Source organism: Cetorhinus maximus, chromosome 11, assembly GCF_964194155.1.
Source record: "Cetorhinus maximus chromosome 11, sCetMax3.hap1.1, whole genome shotgun sequence".
Taxonomy (NCBI): Eukaryota; Metazoa; Chordata; class Chondrichthyes; order Lamniformes; family Cetorhinidae; genus Cetorhinus; species Cetorhinus maximus.
In genome coordinates, this window is record NC_135889.1 from 7,789,369 (window position 1) to 7,811,876 (window position 22,508).

The 22,508-nt window shown below is 41.8% G+C and overlaps 1 protein-coding gene across 6 annotated transcripts in view; it reads right to left on the bottom strand.

The window, feature by feature from the left end:
- nbeal1 (neurobeachin-like 1) overlaps positions 1 to 22,508 on the bottom strand; it is a 272,851-nt gene that overhangs the window by 233,574 nt on the left and 16,769 nt on the right. Inside the window, exon 1 of one of the 6 annotated variants that reach the window (XM_078551458.1) lies at positions 3,024 to 3,068. The exons of the other annotated variants lie outside the window; for them this stretch is intronic. Within the exon in view, the coding sequence (XP_078407584.1) occupies positions 3,024 to 3,053 (30 nt within the window). The 5' untranslated portion in view covers positions 3,054 to 3,068. Of the gene's footprint in view, positions 1 to 3,023; positions 3,069 to 22,508 lie in introns of those variants that run through there. 6 annotated transcript variants of the gene reach the window in all.

Genomic DNA, 22,508 nt, shown 5'->3' on the forward strand with positions numbered 1-22,508 from the left:
TTTCTAAATACCAATGACATCATGGGATATGGGGATAGTGTGGAAAAAAGGCATTGAAGTGGATGATCAACCATGATTGCATTGAATAGTGGAGCAGGCTCGATGGGCTGAATGGCCTACTCCTGAAAAAAGGTTTGCATTTATTTAGCACCTTTCCAAATCCGAGGACAACCCAAAGTGTTTTACAGGAACTGAACAAAAGACTTATACAAAAGCTCATTGGTGAATGGCCTTGGAGTGCGAGAAAGAGTTTGTGAACAGTGTCTCAGAAGACGGAATGCTAAATATTCAAAGTCTATCTGAAGGAGCTCCAAGTTTTTGAGGACCTTTGGGAGCCTAGGTTAATGGAAAGCAAGCCTGGACACAGGTCATGAAAAAAAAACTTGCATTTGTATAGCAAATTTCATGGCCTTATGATGTCCCAAAGCACTTTGCACCCAATGAAGTACTTTTGAAGTATAGTCACCGTTGTAGTGTAGGAGCCTCACAGCAAGGTCCCACAAACAGCAATGTGATAATGATGAAATAATCTGTTTTAGTTGGTTGAGGTATAAATAATGGCCTGGACCTCAGGGAGAACTGCCCTGCTCTTCATCAAAATAGTTCAGCAAATGGGGACCAGTTTAAAGATTCATCCAAAAAGGTGCCACCCTCCAGCAGTACACACTTCCTCAGATACAGTGCGCACTGTTTTGGGTCTCCATATCCATAGGCTAGTGATAAGGAGCTGGAGGGATTAAACACACAATTCCAAAATCCGTCTCCTGATTGCTATCCAGTCAGTTTCTCTCAGAAATGCATACTGGACAATGCAGGTTCCCATGTCATTTTGGACTGTCATGCTACTATAGTCAACCTGTGTGACATCATAAATGGCTGATTTGGCAAGGTCCTGCAGAACTGCCAACCTCAGGACAGACAAGGGCAGAGGGAGGCAAATTAATAGAAGCTCAAGGACAAGGTAGCTACTGTGCCTTTCCTGAGAGTATTACACACACAAACTCCCTGGACTTAGACATTTTATTTTACACTGTAAAAGCAATTGCTGAAAGACTGTTTAAGTTTCAATTTGGTATTTTGGAATGCATACAGCATCTTCAAATTTGCAATACTGTACAGCACTCTCTCAAAGTCTAAGCAGTCAACTACACCAGCCTCAATTATATATCAGCAGCTTACCACCTTTTCTATTTCGTAGACCCTGCAAATACTAACACAATTTCACAGATTCTCTGCCCAAACTTCTAAAAGATCACATTAGTTACTGAAAGAAAACTTGGTGGAATTTTTTTTTCATTAATGTACAACAGGAATAATGCATCACCAATGCAACAAATGCAGAATGCTTCTCCAAGAGACCTTCCCCAGATAGGTAGAAAAATCCAAAGAACCCAGGCATTCCCAGAATCTATGAAAATCCAAGATATGAGTCTCATTATTGTAAAATCATTGCAAGACAATTGGGCCTTGGGGACTGACTTTAGAAATTGATGATATATACTATACTGTAACCACTCTAGTCCGGGATGCTTGGGACTGAGCCATTTCTGGATTTTGCAATTTTATGGATTATAGAATGACATTACAATGCCTAACCACAAGTGTGTGAACTAGAAAACACCAAAGATATTTACCTGAAACATAAAACAGTGAGAAAACATGATAAAGCAGTAATTAAAATTGTTTTATTTATCCAAGTGCTACATCCTGCAATGCTTCTGCTGCCAAAGTACTGTAATAAAATGATGAAGTGAGTTACTTGGGTCTGCTCAAATTTCCAGACATCTGGCGTTTCCAAACAATAGTTTTCTGGATTTGAGAAGTTACAGTGCATTAACTGGATTTCTTCATCTGATAAACCAATGCACCTGTAATTCATAAGCTTTCTCTTTAATCTGGGCATTTAATTAGTTCTAAATAATTAATCAGGATCATGACAAGCCTGTCAAAAGGTAGGATTCCTGGTCATCCTATGCAGGAGTATTCATTGGCAATAAAGCACAGCCATATTAAAATAAACATCCTTAGGGTTTGCAAGATCTAAAGAATAGCCCAAGTTTGCCAAGTGACAACATTTGATATTTCTGCCATTTCCAGCACCTTTTTTTTTAACATATTATACAAAACAAAATATATATAAAAAAGGGCAGCTAATTTACAGGCTACTCCCATTTCTGTGTAGAGACCCTCATACAGAATTGAACAACCTCTCCCCCAAAGTAACCCCCAGACCTAAATGTGTGTCGACTAGAGCGCATTAATAATTAACAGTATCTCTGGTTCCAGTCAGAATACAAGGACTGTCTTCACCCCTCTCCCTTCCTCAGGACCATCTGACGTCTTGCCTATCTATCCAGCTACCCCCCCCCCCCCCCCCCCCCCCCCCAAAAAAAAACAGCAGGAAGAAACAATCCAACTTCCCACTGCCCAGTCTCTCAGGGTTGATACATTCAAGCAGTTTGTTCAGTCTGACACCTTGGCAGATTTTGAAAAATCCTGTTGCTCCAAATTTCACCAAATACTCAAGCATTGCCCCGATTACACCACCACAATTCAGCACTGATCCTTGTTCTATATCGATCATTCGGAGCATTTTTAAAATTAAACTATGCTGAAAGTTAAATGTGGTAGTACTGAACTGAGGTTGTATTGTAAGCAAAGATGTTGGTATGGACCCATTTGCTAGCTTGCAAGCCATTAACTCTCAATGGTAAACTGCCCTAAATGACTTGGATAAATATGAAATTCATTGACAAGGGCCAAGGCTAACTTAGGAAGAAGAGGCAAATGCTTTTGGAGTAGGCAGTCAGCTCCAGTAGCAACAGCAACATTCAAAAAAGAACTTTGCAGAAATATACTCATTTAAGCATCGGTTTTCATTACACTCATTCTGGTTGAGAAATGTTGAAGTCCTTTAAAGCTGTGTGCACTCATCACACTGTTACAGATGCACATCTTCCAACCTGAAGCTTACAAGTAATCAACTGGCCTGAAGAATTTATAAGCAGCTACAAGTACTGTACCTGGATTCCCACAGGAAGTACCTGACCCATACCTTAAAGCACAGGCCAGGTTAGCATCTCTGCACGATTACAGGTGTGGCAAACTACCTGTATGCAATACAGTGGACAACCTATAAGTATCATAGATGAACAATGCAAGATGGATGGTGATACAAGGCTACAACATATCTCAGGGTTGATGCAAACAATAGTAGGTAGGATTCATCAAACCTGACATAGAAACCAGCATGTTACTGAACTACAATATGTTACTCTTTTAGCAAATGCCTGCATATCCCACATTTATGAGGGCCAATTAAATTCCTCTAGTTGCTAAAACTTCACCACTATTTCATTCTTGAGCATCAATTCTGGTTTCTGTATATCAGCAGTGATAAGCACTGAATAAGTTGTGTTCCACAACAAGACCTCCAACACTGATAACTATTCCAGGCCACTTCAGTTACTTATTAAAACTGGGTTTTTAAATTGGATCCAGATTGGGCAGAAAATTGAAATCCCCAGACTTCCTGCAGACTTTTTATGGACTCTGAGCATTTTAAAAAGTACCACAGCCTACAATAAATTGGAAACACCTCCGGCTTAATACTCCCCATTAATGCTGAAGGCATTTATTTTTGAGTCAACCACTCATGATGTGTGATTATTGTCCTTCAGGGATGAGGGACTTCACAGTTATGTTGACGGGCCAGAGAAACTGGGATTGTTCTCCTTAGAGCAGAAAAGGTTAAGAGGAGAAGATTAAAATTGCGAAGGATTTAAAAGAGTAGGTAGGTTAGAAGCTAATTCCACTGGCTGGGGGGTGCCAGTAACCAAAGGAATTAAAACAAAGTGCTGGAAAAACTCAGCAGGTCCAACAGCATCTGTGGAGAGAAAGACAAGAGTTAACATTTCGAATCCGTATGACTCTTCTTCAGAGCTAAAGAGAAGTAAAATGTGATGAAATTTATACTGTTTAAGGGGGTGGAGCAGGTGAAGCTGGATAGAAGGTCAGCTTCAAAAAATAAAAGTGAATATTGAAAAGGGGGGGGGGGGGATAAAAAAGGGGTGGGGATGGAGGAGAGAGTTCATGGTCTGAAGTTTTGAACCCAATGTTAAGTCCAGAAGGCTGTAAAGTGCCTATGAAAGCCCAACGCAAACTGGAGGAACAGCACCTCTTCTTCCGATTAGGTGGGGGCTAAGGAAGGATTGACAAAGATGCCATGGACAAAGGGGCGGTAATGGTAGTGGTACTGGCTAAAGGAGGTGCTGATGGTTGCATTAAGGTAAGAAAGCCAAGTGTGATAATAGCAGGACGAGGATGAACACTCTGAAAAGAACAGCATGAACAAGCAACAGATGGCCCTTGTTGGGGTGGGCTCAGGAGAAGGGACAATGGTGGGAAAAAAGATCATAAATAGGATAAAAGGTGGAGATAAAACAATGAATAAAAATGAAAATAAATTAAAATAAGTGGATGAAAATAAATATAAAAATTAAAATTAAAATGAATATTGAAAAAAGGGGGTATAAAAAAGGGGTGGGGATGGAGGAGAGAGTTCATGGTCTGAAGTTGTTGAACTCAATGTTAAGTCCGGAAGGCTGTAAAGTGCCTAATCAGAAGAGGAGGTGCTGTTCCTCCAGTTTGCATTGAGCTTCCATAGGCATTTTACAGCCTTCTGGACTTAACATTGGGTTCAACAACTTCAGACCATGAACTCTCTCCTCCATCCCCACCCCGTTTTTATCCCCCCTTTTTCAATATTCACTTTTATTTTTTAATTTTTATGTTTTTTCATCCACTTGTTTTTATTTTTATTCATTGTTTTATCCCCACCTTTTATCCTATTTTCGATCTTTTATCCCACCATTGTCCCCTCCCCCCACCCCACCCCCACAAGGGCCACCTGTCACTGTTCACGTTGTTCTTTCCAAAGTGCTTACCCTTGTCCTGCTATTATCACATCCTGCTTTCTTACCTTAATGCCACTATCAGCGCCTCCTTTAGCCCTCACCACTACCATTAATGCCCCTTTGTCCTTTTGTCCATGGCATCTTTGTCAATCCCTCCTTAGCCCCCACCTATCACTGGCCTTCTATCCAGCTTCACCTACTCCACCCCCTTAAACAGTATAAATTTCACCACATTTTACTTCACTTTAGCTCTGAAGAAGAGTCATACGGACTCGAAACGTCAACTCTGTTTTTCACTCCACAGGTGCTGTTAGACCTGCTGAGTTTTTCCAGCATTTTCTGCTTTTGTTTCAGATTTCCAGCATCCGCAGCATTTTGCTTTTATCTACGGATTTAAGATGATTGGCAAAAATCCAGACGGGACGGGGAGAGACAACAGGGAGAATTGATTTTACACAGCGAGTTATGATGATCTGGCACGTATTGTCTGAAAAGTTGGTGGAAGCAGGTTCAATAATAGCTTTCAAATTGGATCTATACGTGAAAAGGAGAAATTTGCAGGGGTATGGAATGGAAAAAGGGCAGGGCAGTGAGACTGACTGGATAGCTCTTCCATAGAGCTGACAGACAAAACAGATTGAAAGATTGTATGATTCCATGTCTGCTGGTTCCACAAATTATTTACTGCCAAGCCTGCAGATAGATAGGTGGCTGCTCCAAAACCTCTACCAGCTGAACCGGTAAGATACTCTGAAATGTACCTGGGAAAAGTTCAAAGTTCCCATTCTCCTGGGAAGGGGGGAATGAGTGAGAGAGTATGAGTGGTAGCCTTTGCTTGTCACCAATGACAAAGGCACACTACCATTTAGTAAAAAATGAAGATCCATCCAAATCAAAAGTATCAATATTTCTGCCGTTTGATACCAACAGCCTACAAACTAAACAAAATGCATTCTGCAAGCAAACAAGTTGGTCTTTTAGAACACTGGTTTATATTTCTCTCTATCCTCTTGAGCACATGAAACATAGACAGAAAACTTCTATGCCTAATCACAGCTATGCATTATGTAATACATTTTACAATGAGGACGGTTTTTTAAAAAAAAAGTTATATACTTTGAGGCTGAGCTTCTAGCCAACTGGCTCCAAGCCAGTTAACTCAAGGCAGCCAGACCAACTGTGCTGCACAAATATTATATCACTCCAGATATTATAACACAGATACTGTAGTTTGAGATATAGAAGTCAATCCATTTCGTCGGTGCCAAAAATCATGCTTTTGTATATACTCGTTGTATAAGCTAACCAGCCACGGCCTGCTAGACTCCCATTAATAATTGGCCTCAATTTTTCACCCCAGAAATGCAAACGTTACTTACCTTTTATGTAAGTCAGCACATGGGATCGAGCAGGCAACATGGGCTGTGTTGCGGACAAGATGCGCGGGAGTTTAAGACACACCCACAAGGAGCAGACCGCACATGGCATGGTGAGCGATGAACAGAAATGGGTCCTCCAGCAAAAAGAGTGAAGTATGAAACGGCTTTCAAGCTAAAAGTCGTAACATTTCCTAACTCGTCAAATAGCTGTGCTGCAGCGAGGGAATTTGGCGTTAGTGAGAAACTGGTGCGAGAATGGAAGGAGGAGGAATCTACCCTGAAGAAGATGCCCAAGGCCAAATGCACCATGAGAGCAGGGGCCAGCCACTGGCCTGATCTTGAGAGCATGTATCTAAATGGGTTTTCAAAAATCGCAGAATGGTTACACCATCACAAGAAATGCAACGTGTAAATACGCACTTAAGTGGGCCAAATCAAACCCTGAGCCCAACAAAGATTTGACAGCAACAGGTAGTTGGTGTAGCCGCTTTATGGAATGAAAATGTCTAATGTTGCAGCAGAAGACCAAGATCGTTCCTAGACTACCAAAAGGCCTTGGTGCCAAAGTTATTGCTTAGCAGTGATTCATCATCAGACAGCAGCAAAAATGCGAGTACCCATTAGGACCCATCAGCAACATGAAAAGCCCATGAATTGCAAAATGCTCAGCAACTGAACTGTGGAGTGGAAAGGTTCGAAAACAGTTCTAGCAAAGTGACAGGAGACGATAAGACAAGATTCACAGTGGTAGGAGCCTGCATTGCCAGCAGAACAAAATTAAAGCCTATGGTAATTTTCAAGCTTAAAATTATGCTGAAACTCAAGTCCCCTCTAGTAAGTTTTTGTGCACGTCCATGAGAACGGATTGGGCAGATGAGGGTCGGAGTGAAGTTAAAGATCAATAATACATGAAATAGACAGCCTTGTAGCTTATGCAAAGAATGCAGGTAATTAATGTGGGGCCTGTTCAGAACCTATATAACTGATGAGATCAAGCAGTGTCAACAAAGAAATAACACCTACGTTATAGTTATGCCAGGGTGTCTAAAATCCATAGTAGCTAAAGTGAGCATTCGTCCCTCATAGGATGAGACTGGGGAATTAATAACAGGAAACAAAGAGAGAGCAAAAGATGGCACAAAAATCATTGCAAGCATAGTAGAAAATTAAGAGCCAAAAAGGGATGGAGGAATTTAGAACAATCACTATCACTAGAGAAAAAGTAATGGGATTTCTAATGGGACGCAAGGCTGACAAGTTCCCTGGATCTGATGGCCTGCGACCTAGGGTCTTAAAAGAAGTAGCTGCAACAGTAGTGGATGCATTGGTTGTAATCTTCCAAAAATTCCCTAGATTCTGGAAAGGTCCCCAGCAGATTGAAAAACCGCAAATGTAATACCTCTGTTCAAATAAGGAGGGAGACAGAAAGCAGGAATCTACAGGCCAGTTAGCCTAACGTCTATCATTGGAAAAATGCTAGAATCCATTATTAAAAAGGTAGTTGCCGGACATTTAGAAAAACACAATACTATCAGGCAGAGTCAGCATGGTTCTGGAGTTCTCTGGGGATGTAACAAGCTGGGTGGATAAAGGGGAATCAGTAGATGTGTATTTGGATTCCCAAAAGGCATTCCATAAGATGCCACAGAAAAGGTTACTGCACAAGATAACAGCATATTGTGTTGGGGGTTATATATTAGTATGAATAAGGAACCGACTAACTAACAGGAAACAGAGAGTTGGGATAAATGGTTCATTTTCAGGATGGCAAACTGTAACTGGTGAAGTGCCACAGGGATCAGTGCTAGGGCCTCAACTATTTACAATCCAAATTAAAGAGTTGGATGAAGGGACCGACTGTATTGTAGCAAAAATTGCTGGAGAAACAAAGATAGGTAGGAAAACAAGCTGTGAGGAGGATACAAAGAGTCTCCAAAGAAATATAGATGGGTTAAGTGAGTAGGCAGAAATTTGACAAATGGAATATAAAGTGGGAAACTGAGAGGTTGTTCACTTTGGCAGAAGGAATAGAAAAGAAGAAATGTTATCTAAATGGAGAGAGACTGCAGAATGCTGCAGTACAGAGAGACCTGGGTGTCCTTGTACATTATTCACAAAAAGTCAGCATGCAGGTACAGCAAATAATTTGGAAGGCAAACGGGGTGTTGGCCTATACTGTATGGGGGGGGGGTGAAGTGTAAAAGTAGGGAAGTCATGCTACAACTGTACAGAGCATTGGTGAGACCACACTGTGTATAGTTTTGGTCACCTTACTTAAGAAAGGACATACTTGCATTGGAAACAGTTCAGAGAAGGTTCACCAAGCTGATTCCTGAGATGAGGGGTTTGTCCTTTGAGGAAAGGTTGAGCAAGTTGGGCCTATACTCATTGGAGTCTGGAAGAATGAGGGGTGATCTTATTCTGAGTTTCTGAGAGGCTTGACAGGACAGATGCTGAGAGGATGTTTCTCCTCGTGAGGGAATATAGAATTAAGGGGCACTGTTTCAAAATCAGGGGATCTCCCATTTAAGAGGTGGAATTTCTTCTCTCAGAGGTCATTAGTGTTGGAAATCTCTTTCATAGCAAGCAGCGGAGGCTGGCTCACTGAATATATTCAAGGCAGAGTTGGACAGATTTTTGATTGATAAGAGAGTCAAGGATTGTGGGGGACAGACAGGAAAGTGGAGCTAAGGCCACAATCAGATCAACCATGATCTTATTGAATGGCGGAACTGGCTTGAGATGCCAAATGGCCTACTACCAATCCTATTTCTTATGTCCCTACATAGTTCAACCTTTGAGTGCGTGCCTCAACAAATAATTCAAGGATCGTGTTTGCGCCGAATGGAATGAGTAGATGTTCGATGGAGAAACGACATTGGCAAAGAATGGAAATATGCGCATTGCCCTGCTTGGTGTTTTGCAGCATGCTAGTAATGCGTAAAATGTCATTACATTGTTCAAAAAAAAATGTAGCACATCCAATTCAATGGATGGAAAGGAGGGTGATTTGTGCTGGAGAGATGATTCTGAAAGCAAAAGCACCAAATCTGATCCACAGTGGGATCCATGTGCTGATGCCATTGACAAAGTGACTCAGAATGAATTTGATTACGTATTTTGCGTCAGATGCCAAAAACAATGAATTTGACAGTTTTAGAACGCTTTGATTGTGGTAAAAAGTATCTGTACAATTAATCCATTCAATAAGCCGTGGCACATTAATTTATTTAATAGTGTTTTGCTTTTTCTCCACATTTCAAAATGGTCACCACACACACTGGCGGTTCACATCTTATACTCGGTGTACAAAACAACCCCATTTTTGGGAGGATTTCTGGAGGTTTCAAAGGTTGACTTATATGCTGTGATCGACAGGTAATAGAATTTAATGCAAGAAAAGATGAAATTTATAAAAATCCGAAGCAGGAGGCACTTTATGACATGAAAGACTTTGGGGGGAAATTCCAGAGCTGAAGACACAGTTACCCATCATGTGACAAAAGAAATTGTGCACGCAGAAATGGGCAGAATTGGAAGAATGCAAAGATCCGAGGCTGGACAAGGTTCCAGAGACAGGGTGGGGTGAGACCATGGAGGGATTTGAACAAGTCATTCCCACATGCTTGTCCCGCCCATTCTATTAGATCACGGCTGACTTGTAACTCGATTCCACAGTCCACAGGAACTAAAAGGCTTTATCTCAAGAGGGTTGAAATTCAAAAGTGAGGAAATGATGCTCCACTTCTAAATCATTCGCAGCAACTGCTATTCTCTATGAAAATAATATGTCTGGACAGCAAGCTACTGTTTAGTATTGTGCACTCATCTGGAAACAAGTGACTGCAAGCTCAAACATTTTGAAGGAGTAGCAGTCCATGTGAAAGATGCTAATAGGTTTACTTCTGGTCCAACTTCGTCAAAAATTGCAGGAGCAACAACTTGTAATTTGACTGTTTCACTACGATTGTACATATAGCCTCTAGGCACAACTTGTGTACAGATACAATGCAGCATAGAGTGAACGGCGCAATCCTATCTTTTTTTATCTTTTTAAAATTTTCTTCCCCTCTTTTTAGAGCTCTGTCCCAGTGCCATTCTTCAGGGCACACAGCTGGCTAGGTACACTGCTCCAAGGCCTGGGGCAATATATTTTCACGAGATCACGAGGAGGTAATAACGATGGACTGTGATGATTTATGCTCCACGTTTCAACAATCCTCTTTGGAAGGAGGGGCGATAAGAAAATAATTAAATCCCCGCCTTGCAGCACAACCAAGACAAGGAAATCACGGACCCCAACCTGCACACCATCATTGTGTAGCAATAAAGTAGAAAAGCTGAAGGAGTTTATGGTTTAGAAAACTCATTTCCAGTTGGGAAGAGGAGAAACATTCACAACTAAACATATTATTCTAGAAGTTCCAGGCGAGACAATGTTAGCATAAGCTTAACTAAAACTAATTTATTGCTGCACTGAGGAATTTAGCTTACCATTACACTTCACAAATACAAATATTGAGAGGACAATCAATAGCCATGAGGCATCAGAGCCCCGCTCATCCACTTAGTTTCCATTCAGTGCACCAATATCAATTATCAACATCCTGGGGGTTACCATTGACCAGAAATTGAACTTGGCCAGCCATATAAATACTGTGGCTACAAGAGCAGGACAGAGGCTGGGAATTCTGCAGCAAGTAACTCACCTCCTGACTGCCCAAAGCCTGTCCACCATCTACAAGGCACAAGTCAGGAGTTTGATGGAATACTCCCCACTTGCCTGGATGAGTGCAGCTCCAACAAAACTCAAGAAGCTTGACACTATCCAAGACAAAGCAGCCCGCTTGATTGGCATCCCATTCACCACCTTAAACATTCATTCCCTTCATCACTGACACATAGTGGCAACAGTGTGTACCATCTACAAGATGCATTGCAGTAAATTGTCAATATTTCTTCAATAACACCTTCCAAACCTGCCACCTCTACCACCTAAAAAGACAAGGGCACCAGTGTGTACCATCTACAAGATGCACTACAGCAACTTGGCAAGACTCTTTTGATGACACCTTCAAAATCTGTGACTTTTACCACCGTGAGTGGAGGGCATAGGAACACCACCACCTGCAAGTTCCCCTCCATGCTACACACCTGACTTGGAACTATATCGCCGTTTCTTTACTGTTGCTGGATCAAAACCCTGGAACTCCCTTCCAAACAGCACTGTTGTGTACCTACACCAGATGGGCTGCAGCAGTTCAAGCAGGTGGCTCACCACCACCTTCTCAAGGGCAACTAGGGGTGGGCAACAAATGCTAGCTTCGTCAGTGACACACATCACAGGAATAAATAAAAAAATAACTCCAGCTGAATGCAAAGCTTAAGAAAGGAAATGAGAACATTATGGAGCATTGATCAGCATATACGCCAGTCACTCTTTAAGTCTAGGATTTCTTTCTGTTGCAGATTGGATTCGCCAATAAATACAGCATTTGTAGAGAGGTGGGGAACAGCAACATCCCTTATGGGTGGTATATGTTCATCAGGTGAGGACAGGGCTTGGTGTGGGTTGAAATGCCCTCCAAGAGTGAATAGTCTACTGATAATAAATGATAAAAACTACTTCTGAACAGAAAGTAAAAACTACTGATATGCTGGAAATTGAAAACTATTTATAATTAACTCTGTGCAATAAAGCAATAGACTTTGTGAATGGATTCAAGTCCTAGCTCAGGAGTACTACTCTCACCGGAGCCAGCATGTTGTAAGTTCAAATTCCAATCCCGATTTAAGCACATAATTGAGGCTGGCTTTTTGCTCCAGTACTGAGGAAATGTCAGGTGTCATCTTTTGGACAAAACATCAAACTAAATCATCACCAACTCGTCTGCCTTCTCAGGTGCATATTAAAGATCCAAGGGTACTATTCAAGATCTCCCAGTATCCTGGTCAACAGTTATCCCGCTACACACAATAACAAATTAACTAGTCATCTGTCTCATTACTGTTTGCGGGACATTGCTGTCTACTGCTCGCTGTTAGAACAATTGTGACCACACCAGGGCTAATCCTAAAAGCTGGCACAAAATATTTATCAGTAAACAAACTAAAAATAATTCCACACAATTCACCTTTGAAAATGTGTCAGGCCTCCAAAAACATTTCTTGGTAAACAACTGGTTAGCAAGTGTCATCGAAGAGGCTCTGAAGAAAGAACTGTTGTTTGAAATGGCCTGATGCAATATAAGGGCTACATTCCAGCCACCACACCCCCGCCTCAGCTCCAAGTGAGCTATGCAAAACCCATGCAAAAAAATTTTGGTTAGAATTGAAGGCATATGGGACGTAGTGTTTGTCAAAGTGAAGGAGGTCAATGTTGTGACCAGAACAGTTCCAAATTGGTCACTTCATGTCAGCACAAACACTCTCATGGTCATTGCAGAGTAAGAGCTGTGAATTATGTGCCTTAGTGTAAATGTTACATAATAACATAAGAAGTAGTAGGCCATTCAGCCCCTCAAGCCTGCCCCACCATTCAATAAGATCACGGCTGATCTGCCCCAGGCCTCAACTCCTCTTTTGTGCCAGCTCCTCATAGCCCTCAACTCCCTGATATTTCAAAAATCTATCTACCTCCTCTTTAAATACTTCCACTGATCTAGCCTCCACAACTCTATAGGGTAGAGAATTCCAGACATTCACTACCCTCAGAGAAGAAATCCCTTCGCATCTCAGTTTTAAATGAGTGTCCCCTTATTCTGTAACTATGTCCCCTAGTTCGAGGTTCCCCCACTAGTGGAAACATCTTCTCAACATCTACCCTGTCAAGCCTCCTCAGAATCTTGTACATTTCAATAAGATCACCCCTCATTCTTCTAAACTTATGAATAAAGGCTTAACCTGTTTAGCCGTTCTTGATAAGTCAACCCCTTCATCCCAGGAATCAGCCTAATGAATCTCTTTTGAACTGCCTCTAATGCCAGTATATCCTTTCTTAAATACGGGGACCAAAAATCAGAGCTCTGAAGAGGAGTCATACAGACGAGGATGAGAGTTTCATGGACAGCGTGTTTTTAGACGTGGTCACCCCACAGCTTACAGAAGTGCAGTCAGAGAGGGAATGAGTGACCATCAGTCAGAAGAAAGGTGTCAGGCAGGTAGTCAGGAAATCCCCAGGGTGCATCTTGCTCAAGAACCGTTCTTCTGTGTTGGAAAACGGTGAGAGTGACAATTCCTCTGGGGAGTGCAGCCATGCTCACGGCACTGTGAGTGGCTCAGCTGCACGGGGGGAGGAAAAAGAGGGGAAGAGCAATAGTGGTAGAAGACTCGATAGTAAGGGGAACAGACAGGCATTTCTGCGGCCATAGACGTGACTCCAGGATGGTATATTGCCTCCCTGGTGCCAGGGTCAAGGATGTCACTGAACAGCTGCAGGGCATTCTAAAGGGGGAGGGCAGACAGACAGAGATTGGGGTACATATTAGTACCAACGACATAGGTAGAAAGAGGGATGAGGTCCTGCAAGCAGAATTTAGAGAGCTAGGAAACAGATTAAAAAACAGGACCTCAAAGGGCCTGGATTATATCCGGTGCCACGTGCTAGTGAGTATAGAAGAAATAGGAGGTTAGTCCAGATGAATGCGTGGCTGCAGAGATGGTGTAGGAGGGAGGACTTTAGATTTCTGGGACATTGGGACTGTGTCTGGGGACAGTGGGACCTGTACAAGCCGGACAGGTTGCACCTGAACCAGAATGAAACTAACATCCTTACGGGGAGGTTTGCCAGTGCTGTTGAGGAGGGTTTAAACTAACTTGGCAGGGGGATGGGGTCCTGGAAGGAGGTTCAGCAGGGGGAGATGCACAGCCAAAATTAGAAGAGAGAGCAAGTGAGTCTGGAAGGCATAGAAATTATAGGCCAGTTAGGCACAAGGGAGTTTGGCAAGGTTGGGTGGCATTTATTTTAATGCAAGGAGTCTGACGAATAAGGCAGATGATTTGAGTGCACAAATTAACAGATGGAAGTATGATGTCATTGCTGTCACAGAGACATGGTTGAGAGAGGGGCAGGATTGGCAGATATTCCAGGATATAGGGTCTTCAGGCGAGACAGGGGAGGGGTTAAAGAGGAGGGGGTGTCGCCATATTGATCAAGGAATCAATTACAGCAGTAAGGAGGGATGACATGTTAGAAGGCTCCTCAAATGAAGCCATGTGGGTAGAACTTAAAAACAAAAAAGGAGCAATCACATTGCTAGGAGCGTACCATAGGCCCCCAAACAGTCAGAGAGAAATAGAAGAGGAGATATGTAGGCAAATTTCAGAGAAGCGTAAAAATAATAGGGTAGTAATAGTGGGGGATTTCAACTTGATTTCAAGTTCAGATTTCAATCTGGAACTCATTGCCTGAAAGGGTGGTAGAGGCAGAAACCCTCATAACATTTAAGAAGTATTTGGATGTGCACTTGCGATGCCATGGCATACAAGGCTATGGGCCTAGTGCTGGAAAATTGGATTAGAATAGTTAGGTACTTGTTTGACCGGCGCAGACTCGATGGGCCGAAGGGTCTTTTTCTGTGCTGTAGACCTCTATGACTCTATGAGACTCGAAAAGTAAACTCTGTTTCTCTCTCCGCAGATGCTGCCAGACCTGCTGAGTTTTTCCAGCATTTTCTGTTTTTATTTCAGATTTCCAGCAACCGCAGTATTTTGCTTTTAAACTTTCATATCAAATCAGTTTAGACTGAAATTAAACCCGCACCCAAGAAGTGAAAAACTGCCATTCCAATGTGACAGCCAATCAAAATATAACTGCTCCACTGGCCCGGCCATTTCATTGTCTGACCTGGAGAATTAAATGTTCCAGTAAATTAAGTACTTTTTCTGTGTGTAGTGTGGTGCTGAGCCACAGGAACCCATAGGGCAGATGGTAGGAGATTGACTTCACTGCTGTCCATCCTGAATAATCTCTAATTATTCCTCTTCTCTAAAATTTGCATCACATTTCACTACAATGCCCACTCCACTAGCTGTCCTAGCTCCCCTAATTTGGCATCAATAAAGATTAATATTGCCCCTCTTTGGGCCTATACTCAAATCATTTATATAAAAGTAAAAATGATCCAGCACAGATCCCTGGAGCACGTGAAGCGCAATCACCACCCCATGAGTAGGTTTATTTCCCTCATGTGACAAAGATTTTTTTTTAAGAAATACAGCCTTGTAGCCATTGAATTCAGCAATGTACATTCAGTCTACATAAAGGAATAACTCTTTGCAAATGTTCACAAAAGGCTCTGATGGCAAGACTTAATCTTTCACTCTTCATAATAGAATTCCCATAGCTTTACACAAAAACAACTTGTATTTGTATAGCACATTTAACCTAAAAAGTCCCTAGGCACTTCACAGTAGCATCAAACAAAAATCTTGACACAGAGCCACATAAAGAGATATTAGGGCAGATAACCAAAAGCTTGGTCAAAGCAGTTGGTTTCAAAGATCATCTTCAAGGAAGAAAGCGAGATAGGGAGTGGGAGAAGTTTAGGAAGAGAATTGCAAAGTTTAAGGCCTAGCAGCTGAGGGAACGGCCACCAGCGTTGAACAATTAAAACCAGGGTTGCTCAAGAGGCCAGAATTGGAGGAGCGCAGATATCTCAGAAGTTTGTGCAGCTGGAAGAGATTACAGGGATAGGAAGAGGAGAGGTGACAGGGGAACTTGAAAACAAGGAAGAGAATTTTAAAACCAAAGGGTTGCTTAACCGGAGTCAATGCTGGTCAGCAAGCACAGAGATGATGGGTGAACAGGACTCGGTGTGATTTAGGACAAGGACAGCAGAGTCTTGAGAGTTTTATTTATTCTTTCATGGGACGTTAGCATCAATTGGCAAGGCAGCATTTGTTGCCCATCCCAAATCCCTTGAACTGAGTGGCTTACTAGACCACCTCTAAGGGCAGTTAAGAGTTAATAGAAGGTAGAAAACCGGAGGCCAACCAGCAGTGCATTAAATTAATCAAGTCTGTAGGTAAGAGAGGCACAGATGAGGGTTTCAGCAGCAAATGAGTTGAAGCAGGGCAGAGTTGGATGTTGTTACAGAAATGAATCAAACAACATTGGCATAGAAGCATGTTGAGTGAAACCTAGGAGTAAACATTTTTGAATGTTCCCATACACTCGAGCTTTTGAGAAACACAGCCAACTCTTGTTATTTTGATGTAATCTAGAGTGGGACAGCCCTTTATTGTACTTTGGCAAGGATTGCTAAAACAGCTCTGCGATTATTCATTGAGGAAAATGCAAACACCATTGGAGGAAACGTGAAACTAGAGGGCATTTTAAGCTTTGACTTTCAGGCTTCATGAGCCAAATGGAAGAAAACAATTTATGTTCAGAAGGAATGCAATTCTCACTCCTAGTCACAAAGCAAAAGGTCAGGGAACTTTTCACTTGAAAATTTAGTAAACTTTTGTCTCCCCAAAGCAAAGGGCTCCCATCCGTGAGAAAAGGTTAAGCAAGATACATTACTCCAATGCGTCCTAATGGGTATGTTTTTTAAACTATCCATCTCCTCATATTTAAACTTAGAGACAAATAAGGTGCTGTTTTTCCTTCACCAACAGCAGGCAGCTTGTCTCCCAAGCTAAATCTCAGAAGGTGGCCTGCTATCATCCAGATTCAGGTCTCCCAAAGTGAGAAAGCAGAGTTCAACATCTGACAACAACACTCTCGGCGGAGAGTCACAAAGTTGTGGGTTCAAGTCTATCTCCAGAGACTGGAACACAAAATCTAGGTTGACACTCCGGTGTAGCACTGCACAGACACATGATGAGGTGAGACATTAAAACAAAGTCCTGTACGCCCACTCAGGTCAATGTAAAAGATCTCCAATGCACTATTTTGAAGAACAAGCCAGCTGTTCCCTGGTGCCCTGGTCAATATTTACTCCTCAACCAACACTATTGAAATAAAAACAGAATTACCTGGAAAAACTCAGCAGGTCTGGCAGCATCGATGGAGAAGAAAAGAGTCGACGTTTCGGGTCCACATGATCCTTCAACAGAACTGAAGTATAGTTAGGAGAGGGGTGAAATATAAGCTGGTTTAAGGTGGGGGGCGGGGGGAGAGAAGTTGAGGGTGGGGTGGTTGTAGGGACAAGCAAGCAGTGATAGGAGCAGGTAATCAAAAAATGTCACAGACAAAAGGATCAAAGAGGTGTTGAAGGTGGTGATATTATCTAAGAAAAGTGCTAATTAAGAATGGATGGCAGGACACTCAAGGTACAGCTCTAGTGGGGGTGGGGTGGAAAGACTGACAAGGTATTAGTTGTAGATTTAAAAATAATGGAAATAGGTGGGAAAAGAAAAATCTATATAAATTATTGAAAAAAAAAACAAAAGGGAGGGGGATGAAACGGGGGTGGGGATGGGGGGAGGGGGAGTTTAAGATCTAAAGTTGTTGAATTCAGTATTCAGCCCGGAAGGCTGTAAAGTGCCTAGTCGGAACTAAATTATCTGGTCATTATCTTTTTGCTGTTTGTGGGTCCTTGCTGTGCGTAAACTGGCTGCAACATTTCCTACACTGCAATAGTGGCTACACTTCAGTGGTAAAGCATCTACAGTATTTAGCTTTTGGCTTCAAAAGTACTTCATTGGTTGAAAAGCACTTTGGGACACTCTGAAGTCATGTAGCGCACCATACAAATTAAAGTCTTTCTTTTCTCATGACCTGTTTACAGACTCGCTTCCTATTAACCTTGGCTCCCAAAGAACCTAAAGAACTTGGAAACCCTGAATACGCAGCACTATGTTTTGCAAAACAATATTCATGACCCCTTTCCTGCTCGCCAATGACACTCACCAATAAGCTCTTGTGAATGTCTTTTGTACAGACCCCAATTTCGCCTTGCACTGACAGGTTTACAGTATTGCTGTTCAGCCTGTGCAATCCACTAATGTTGTACTTGGTACAAATTAGGTTTAACATGGCAAGCTGTTTCTCAAGCTGGTTACATGACAAAATAACATTTAGGTTTTGATCTGAGATGCTATCAACCTACAACGGGAGACAGTAACTGGCACAACGTCAATTTCCCATCATGTTCCAGTTACACCAAGTGAAATGTTTTGTCAAAACTCTGGGATCGAAATCAGAACTGCCACTCCCTTTATCCAAATCATTGATTATACAGTTGTCAAGAGCCTATTCTCAGAAATATTTATTGGAAGGAGAACTCATATCTATCCAGGGTATAAACACAAATTTAACAGATTGGATCAGTTAACATGAGCTACCCTGGCTTAAAGAGCTTTTGGGAACTTACTGAAAAATGTAAACGAGAGGCTTGAAAAATTGTGTCATTTATTTATTTATTGTACTACGGAGACTCAAGGGTTCTTCTTTATGACCAACCAGCCAATAACATTTAAATCCAGGTAAGCTGTCTTGTAATGCACTAACACCCCAGAGATAACTAAGCTCAGAAAAATGTTAAACAGCTGTAGATGCCACAGATTCTTAGCATAGCAGGAATTGAATAAGTAGCTCAGACCTAAATAAAACAGGAATGAAAAGCTACGGCCACTTTCCAGGGATGTTTGTCAAGCCGTCATTAATTTCACGAAACAATTCATATCAGTCATATATTCATGCAAAGTCATTGGTGGCAGGATAGCTCCAGCTCTGATTCACTTTCCACCGCTGCAGAGATCACATTATATGCAGAATTTTGGACAGCAAGGATAGACTGCAATACAATATTTGACCAGGAAGATAAAAGCAAAATACTGCGGATGCTGGAAATCTGAAACAAAAACAAAAACAGCTGGAAAAACTCAGCAGGTCTGACAACATCTACGGACAGGAACACCGTTAACGTTTCGAGTCCGTATGATTCTTCATCAGAACACCGATGAAGATGTCTGATGAAGAGTCATATGGACTCGAAACGTCGGCTGTGTTCCTCTCCACAGATGCTGTCGGACCTGCTGAGTTTTTCCAGCTATTTTTGTTTTTGTTTCAATATTTGACCAGAGTAGCTATTGACACCACTGAGTTGGAGGCAAGACGGGCTTACAGCAAACAGTAGTTTAAAATAAAGTCTATACATTTAGGAAACAGCAAACAGAATCTGCTTAAAGAGCACACAGAGCAAACAGTAATAACTCAAAAAGAGTTTACTGAAGAGTCTATGAACTACAGCAAACAGAACTCCTGAATGAAACTGCAGTAACCTCCTCCTGATAAAAGCAGGGTTATTTCTCCAGCAAAATGCAGTTAGTGGAGGGTAACTAACTAACTCAAATTCTGTGCATAAAATCAATCCCAGTCACTTGCAGCAGGTCTCTCTCCAGGCAAGATTGGGTCATTCTCTATCATCCCCATTCTGGCTGCAAATAATAGTACCATTATAGGCAGTCGTAAATGGGGGGATCGGGTGATGTCAAACCAAGAGAGAAGCCCAAGCAGCTTACAAGCAATCCGAATCCCCAAATATTGCAACTTTAAGATCACAGGAACTGCCTCAGATGAGTTAGGCCCACTGAGATCAAATCTAATCTCAATTTAACAATTGAGACAATCAGTAGCCCAAGATACTTCAGGAATCATAAATTCACTTTCAAAGCCTCTTAATCTCACATTTGAATGAATTTTATTCCCCTTTACTTAGGATTTATATAGTAACCACATGGACCACCATTGGAGAGACAAAAAAATTACTTCCATAAAATTTTCTTACAACAGTGGCTACACTTCAAAAGTATTTAATTGACTGTAAAACACTTTGGGATGACCCGAGGGCTTGGAAAATACTGTATAAATGCATATGTTTTCCAGCTCTTTTTATCCAATTTGCAACAGATCTCACTCGTCATCCCTCTAGAATCCGAAACATGCAACTGTCTCTAATGGCTGGCCCACAATCTGTTTTCTCTGGAGACAATGTTGAGGCAGCAATGGAAGCCAAGTCGTTTGGTGGTACACAAAACAGCCAGAGGCAGAAGAACTTCACTGGCACGGCCAACACTGTGGAGTGGCTGTTATTGATTAGAGTTGAGGAGGAATTTCTTCTCTCAGAGGGTTGTTAATCGGTGGAATTCTTCACCACTGAGGGCTATAGTAGCTGGGTTGTAAAATATATTCAAGGCTGAGATGGACAGATTTTTAATCAGTAAGGGAATCAAGGGTTATGGGGAAAAGGCAGGAAAGTGGAATTGAGGATTATCAGATCAGTCATGATCTCATTGAATGGTAGAGCAGACTCGATGGGCCGAATGGCCGACTTCTGCTCCTACATGTTATGGTCTTATTAGCAGCATGGCATTATAAATGCAGCACAAATCAATTCCACAGCAAATGACAGATGGTTTTGCTCGGAATGTCCTGAGGTCATGGAAAGCACTATTATCTTATTCACACTCGTCAACCAAAGCTGCGAAGCGACGTGATTAGCTGGGCGTTCATCTGGGACCTTGGGTGCATTTGCCTACATAACAGTGAGTTTACTTCAAAAATAAGCCATCAGATAAGAAGCTTGGGATGTCCTGAGAACATGAAAATAAAACATATAATTGCAAATTATTTCATTCCAAAACGCATCATGTGCAATACAAAAGCACCAAGTGTCATCTCCAATAATGTTCTAGAATGCTGATTTATATGAGATCAATACAATTAATTACAAGATTGTGTTGAACTCAGCAGTAGGCAATTTCCTGCACTGTACCTAGAATCTTAGCTGGGATTATTAAAATGAATACCATGTCTGTGCGTTAAGTGGTAATTGCCCCAAATGAATCTCATGACCAGCTTCATACACCACTCTGGACCGCATGGGACTTCGAATCAAATTTGCTCTCCCTCTCTCTTCCACTTTGCACCAAACCCAACACTAAAACCATTAACAATTCTTTTCAATAATTTGATTTTCTTGCCCTCATTTATCCCTCCTGTGTCTAACACACATCAATGCCTGGACAACAGGGCAAACGACTTCCTCCCAGCTTTCAGCTCTGAAGAAGGGTCATACGGACTCGAAACGTCAACTTTGTTTCTCTCTCCATAGGTGGTGTCAGGGCTGCTGAGTTTTTCCAGCATTTTCTGTTTTTGCTCCTCCTGGCTATCTGACGAGCCGGTGTATGGGTAAGTAAACTAATATATATGGCCTTTGCACTATACAACTGTAGAAAATTCCACCTGGTACCCAGTCCTCAAAATTCATCCGCAAAATTCCCTTAAGCCTTTTCTGCCTTTCAACTTCCTGGTAGAGATTTGACGCAACTCTTTTCACATGATCTTGGCTGCCTGTAGACTCCAACTCACTGCTCCTCTCGACCACCACTGCATTTAGAATCAAGCCGATCCTTGACAACAAAGCACCAAAGCCAAAAATCCAGGCTTTGTGGAACCCCACAAGTTATCAACAGCGTTAACCTTTGTTTGCTTGACCAGAAAGCTGACAGCTAAAGAGTGGAATCCTTAAATGAGTCAATGAGGAGTAAATAAAAAGCAACAGCACAAATTCAAAAGCAAGCAGACTGATCGTAAGCCCATGCAAGCCTATTTAAATCAATCCAATGAATTGAACAAAGTAAGCAACTCAGCCATTCACTGTAATTAACTGCTCAAATTCAACCTGCAAGATTCCTATCACCATAGAGATCTAAATAGCATTACAATCAAGTTGTTACTGGTCTGGGCACTGCAATAGCATTTCTGCATCTTATTAGGTTAGACAATATAAATGAGGGTTACACCCCTTAGGTTTTACATGGGGCCAATGAGGATTGCAACTAAAGGCAAAGTATGAACCTAGTCCAGGATTCAAGCTTTGCTTCAATCACAAAACCCAGAGTGTCAGTGATTTGCTTCCTGCATGCCTATAACCCACATTGACTGTATCTACTATTTTACAATGCATATACTTTTCCAGTCTCGGTGGTGCTCGGAGGGTTGGGCAGACAAGGCGTTTGGAGGTTTGTGCGCTCTCTCTAATTGGGATTGTCCGGAGCTACAAAGAGAGATTGGTTTCAATAATTGCAAAACTTCTGTGAATAACTCGAACAAAAACATGACAATTTGAGAAAGCTTGAAAAGACAATCACTTCTCATGGAACCAATGATTAACAATTGTTTCACCAGATTTAAATGCCAATTTCAAACAGTATCCATTCCCCCCCCTGAGAGATGGGACCTTTTTCCATGTATTGAATCCAT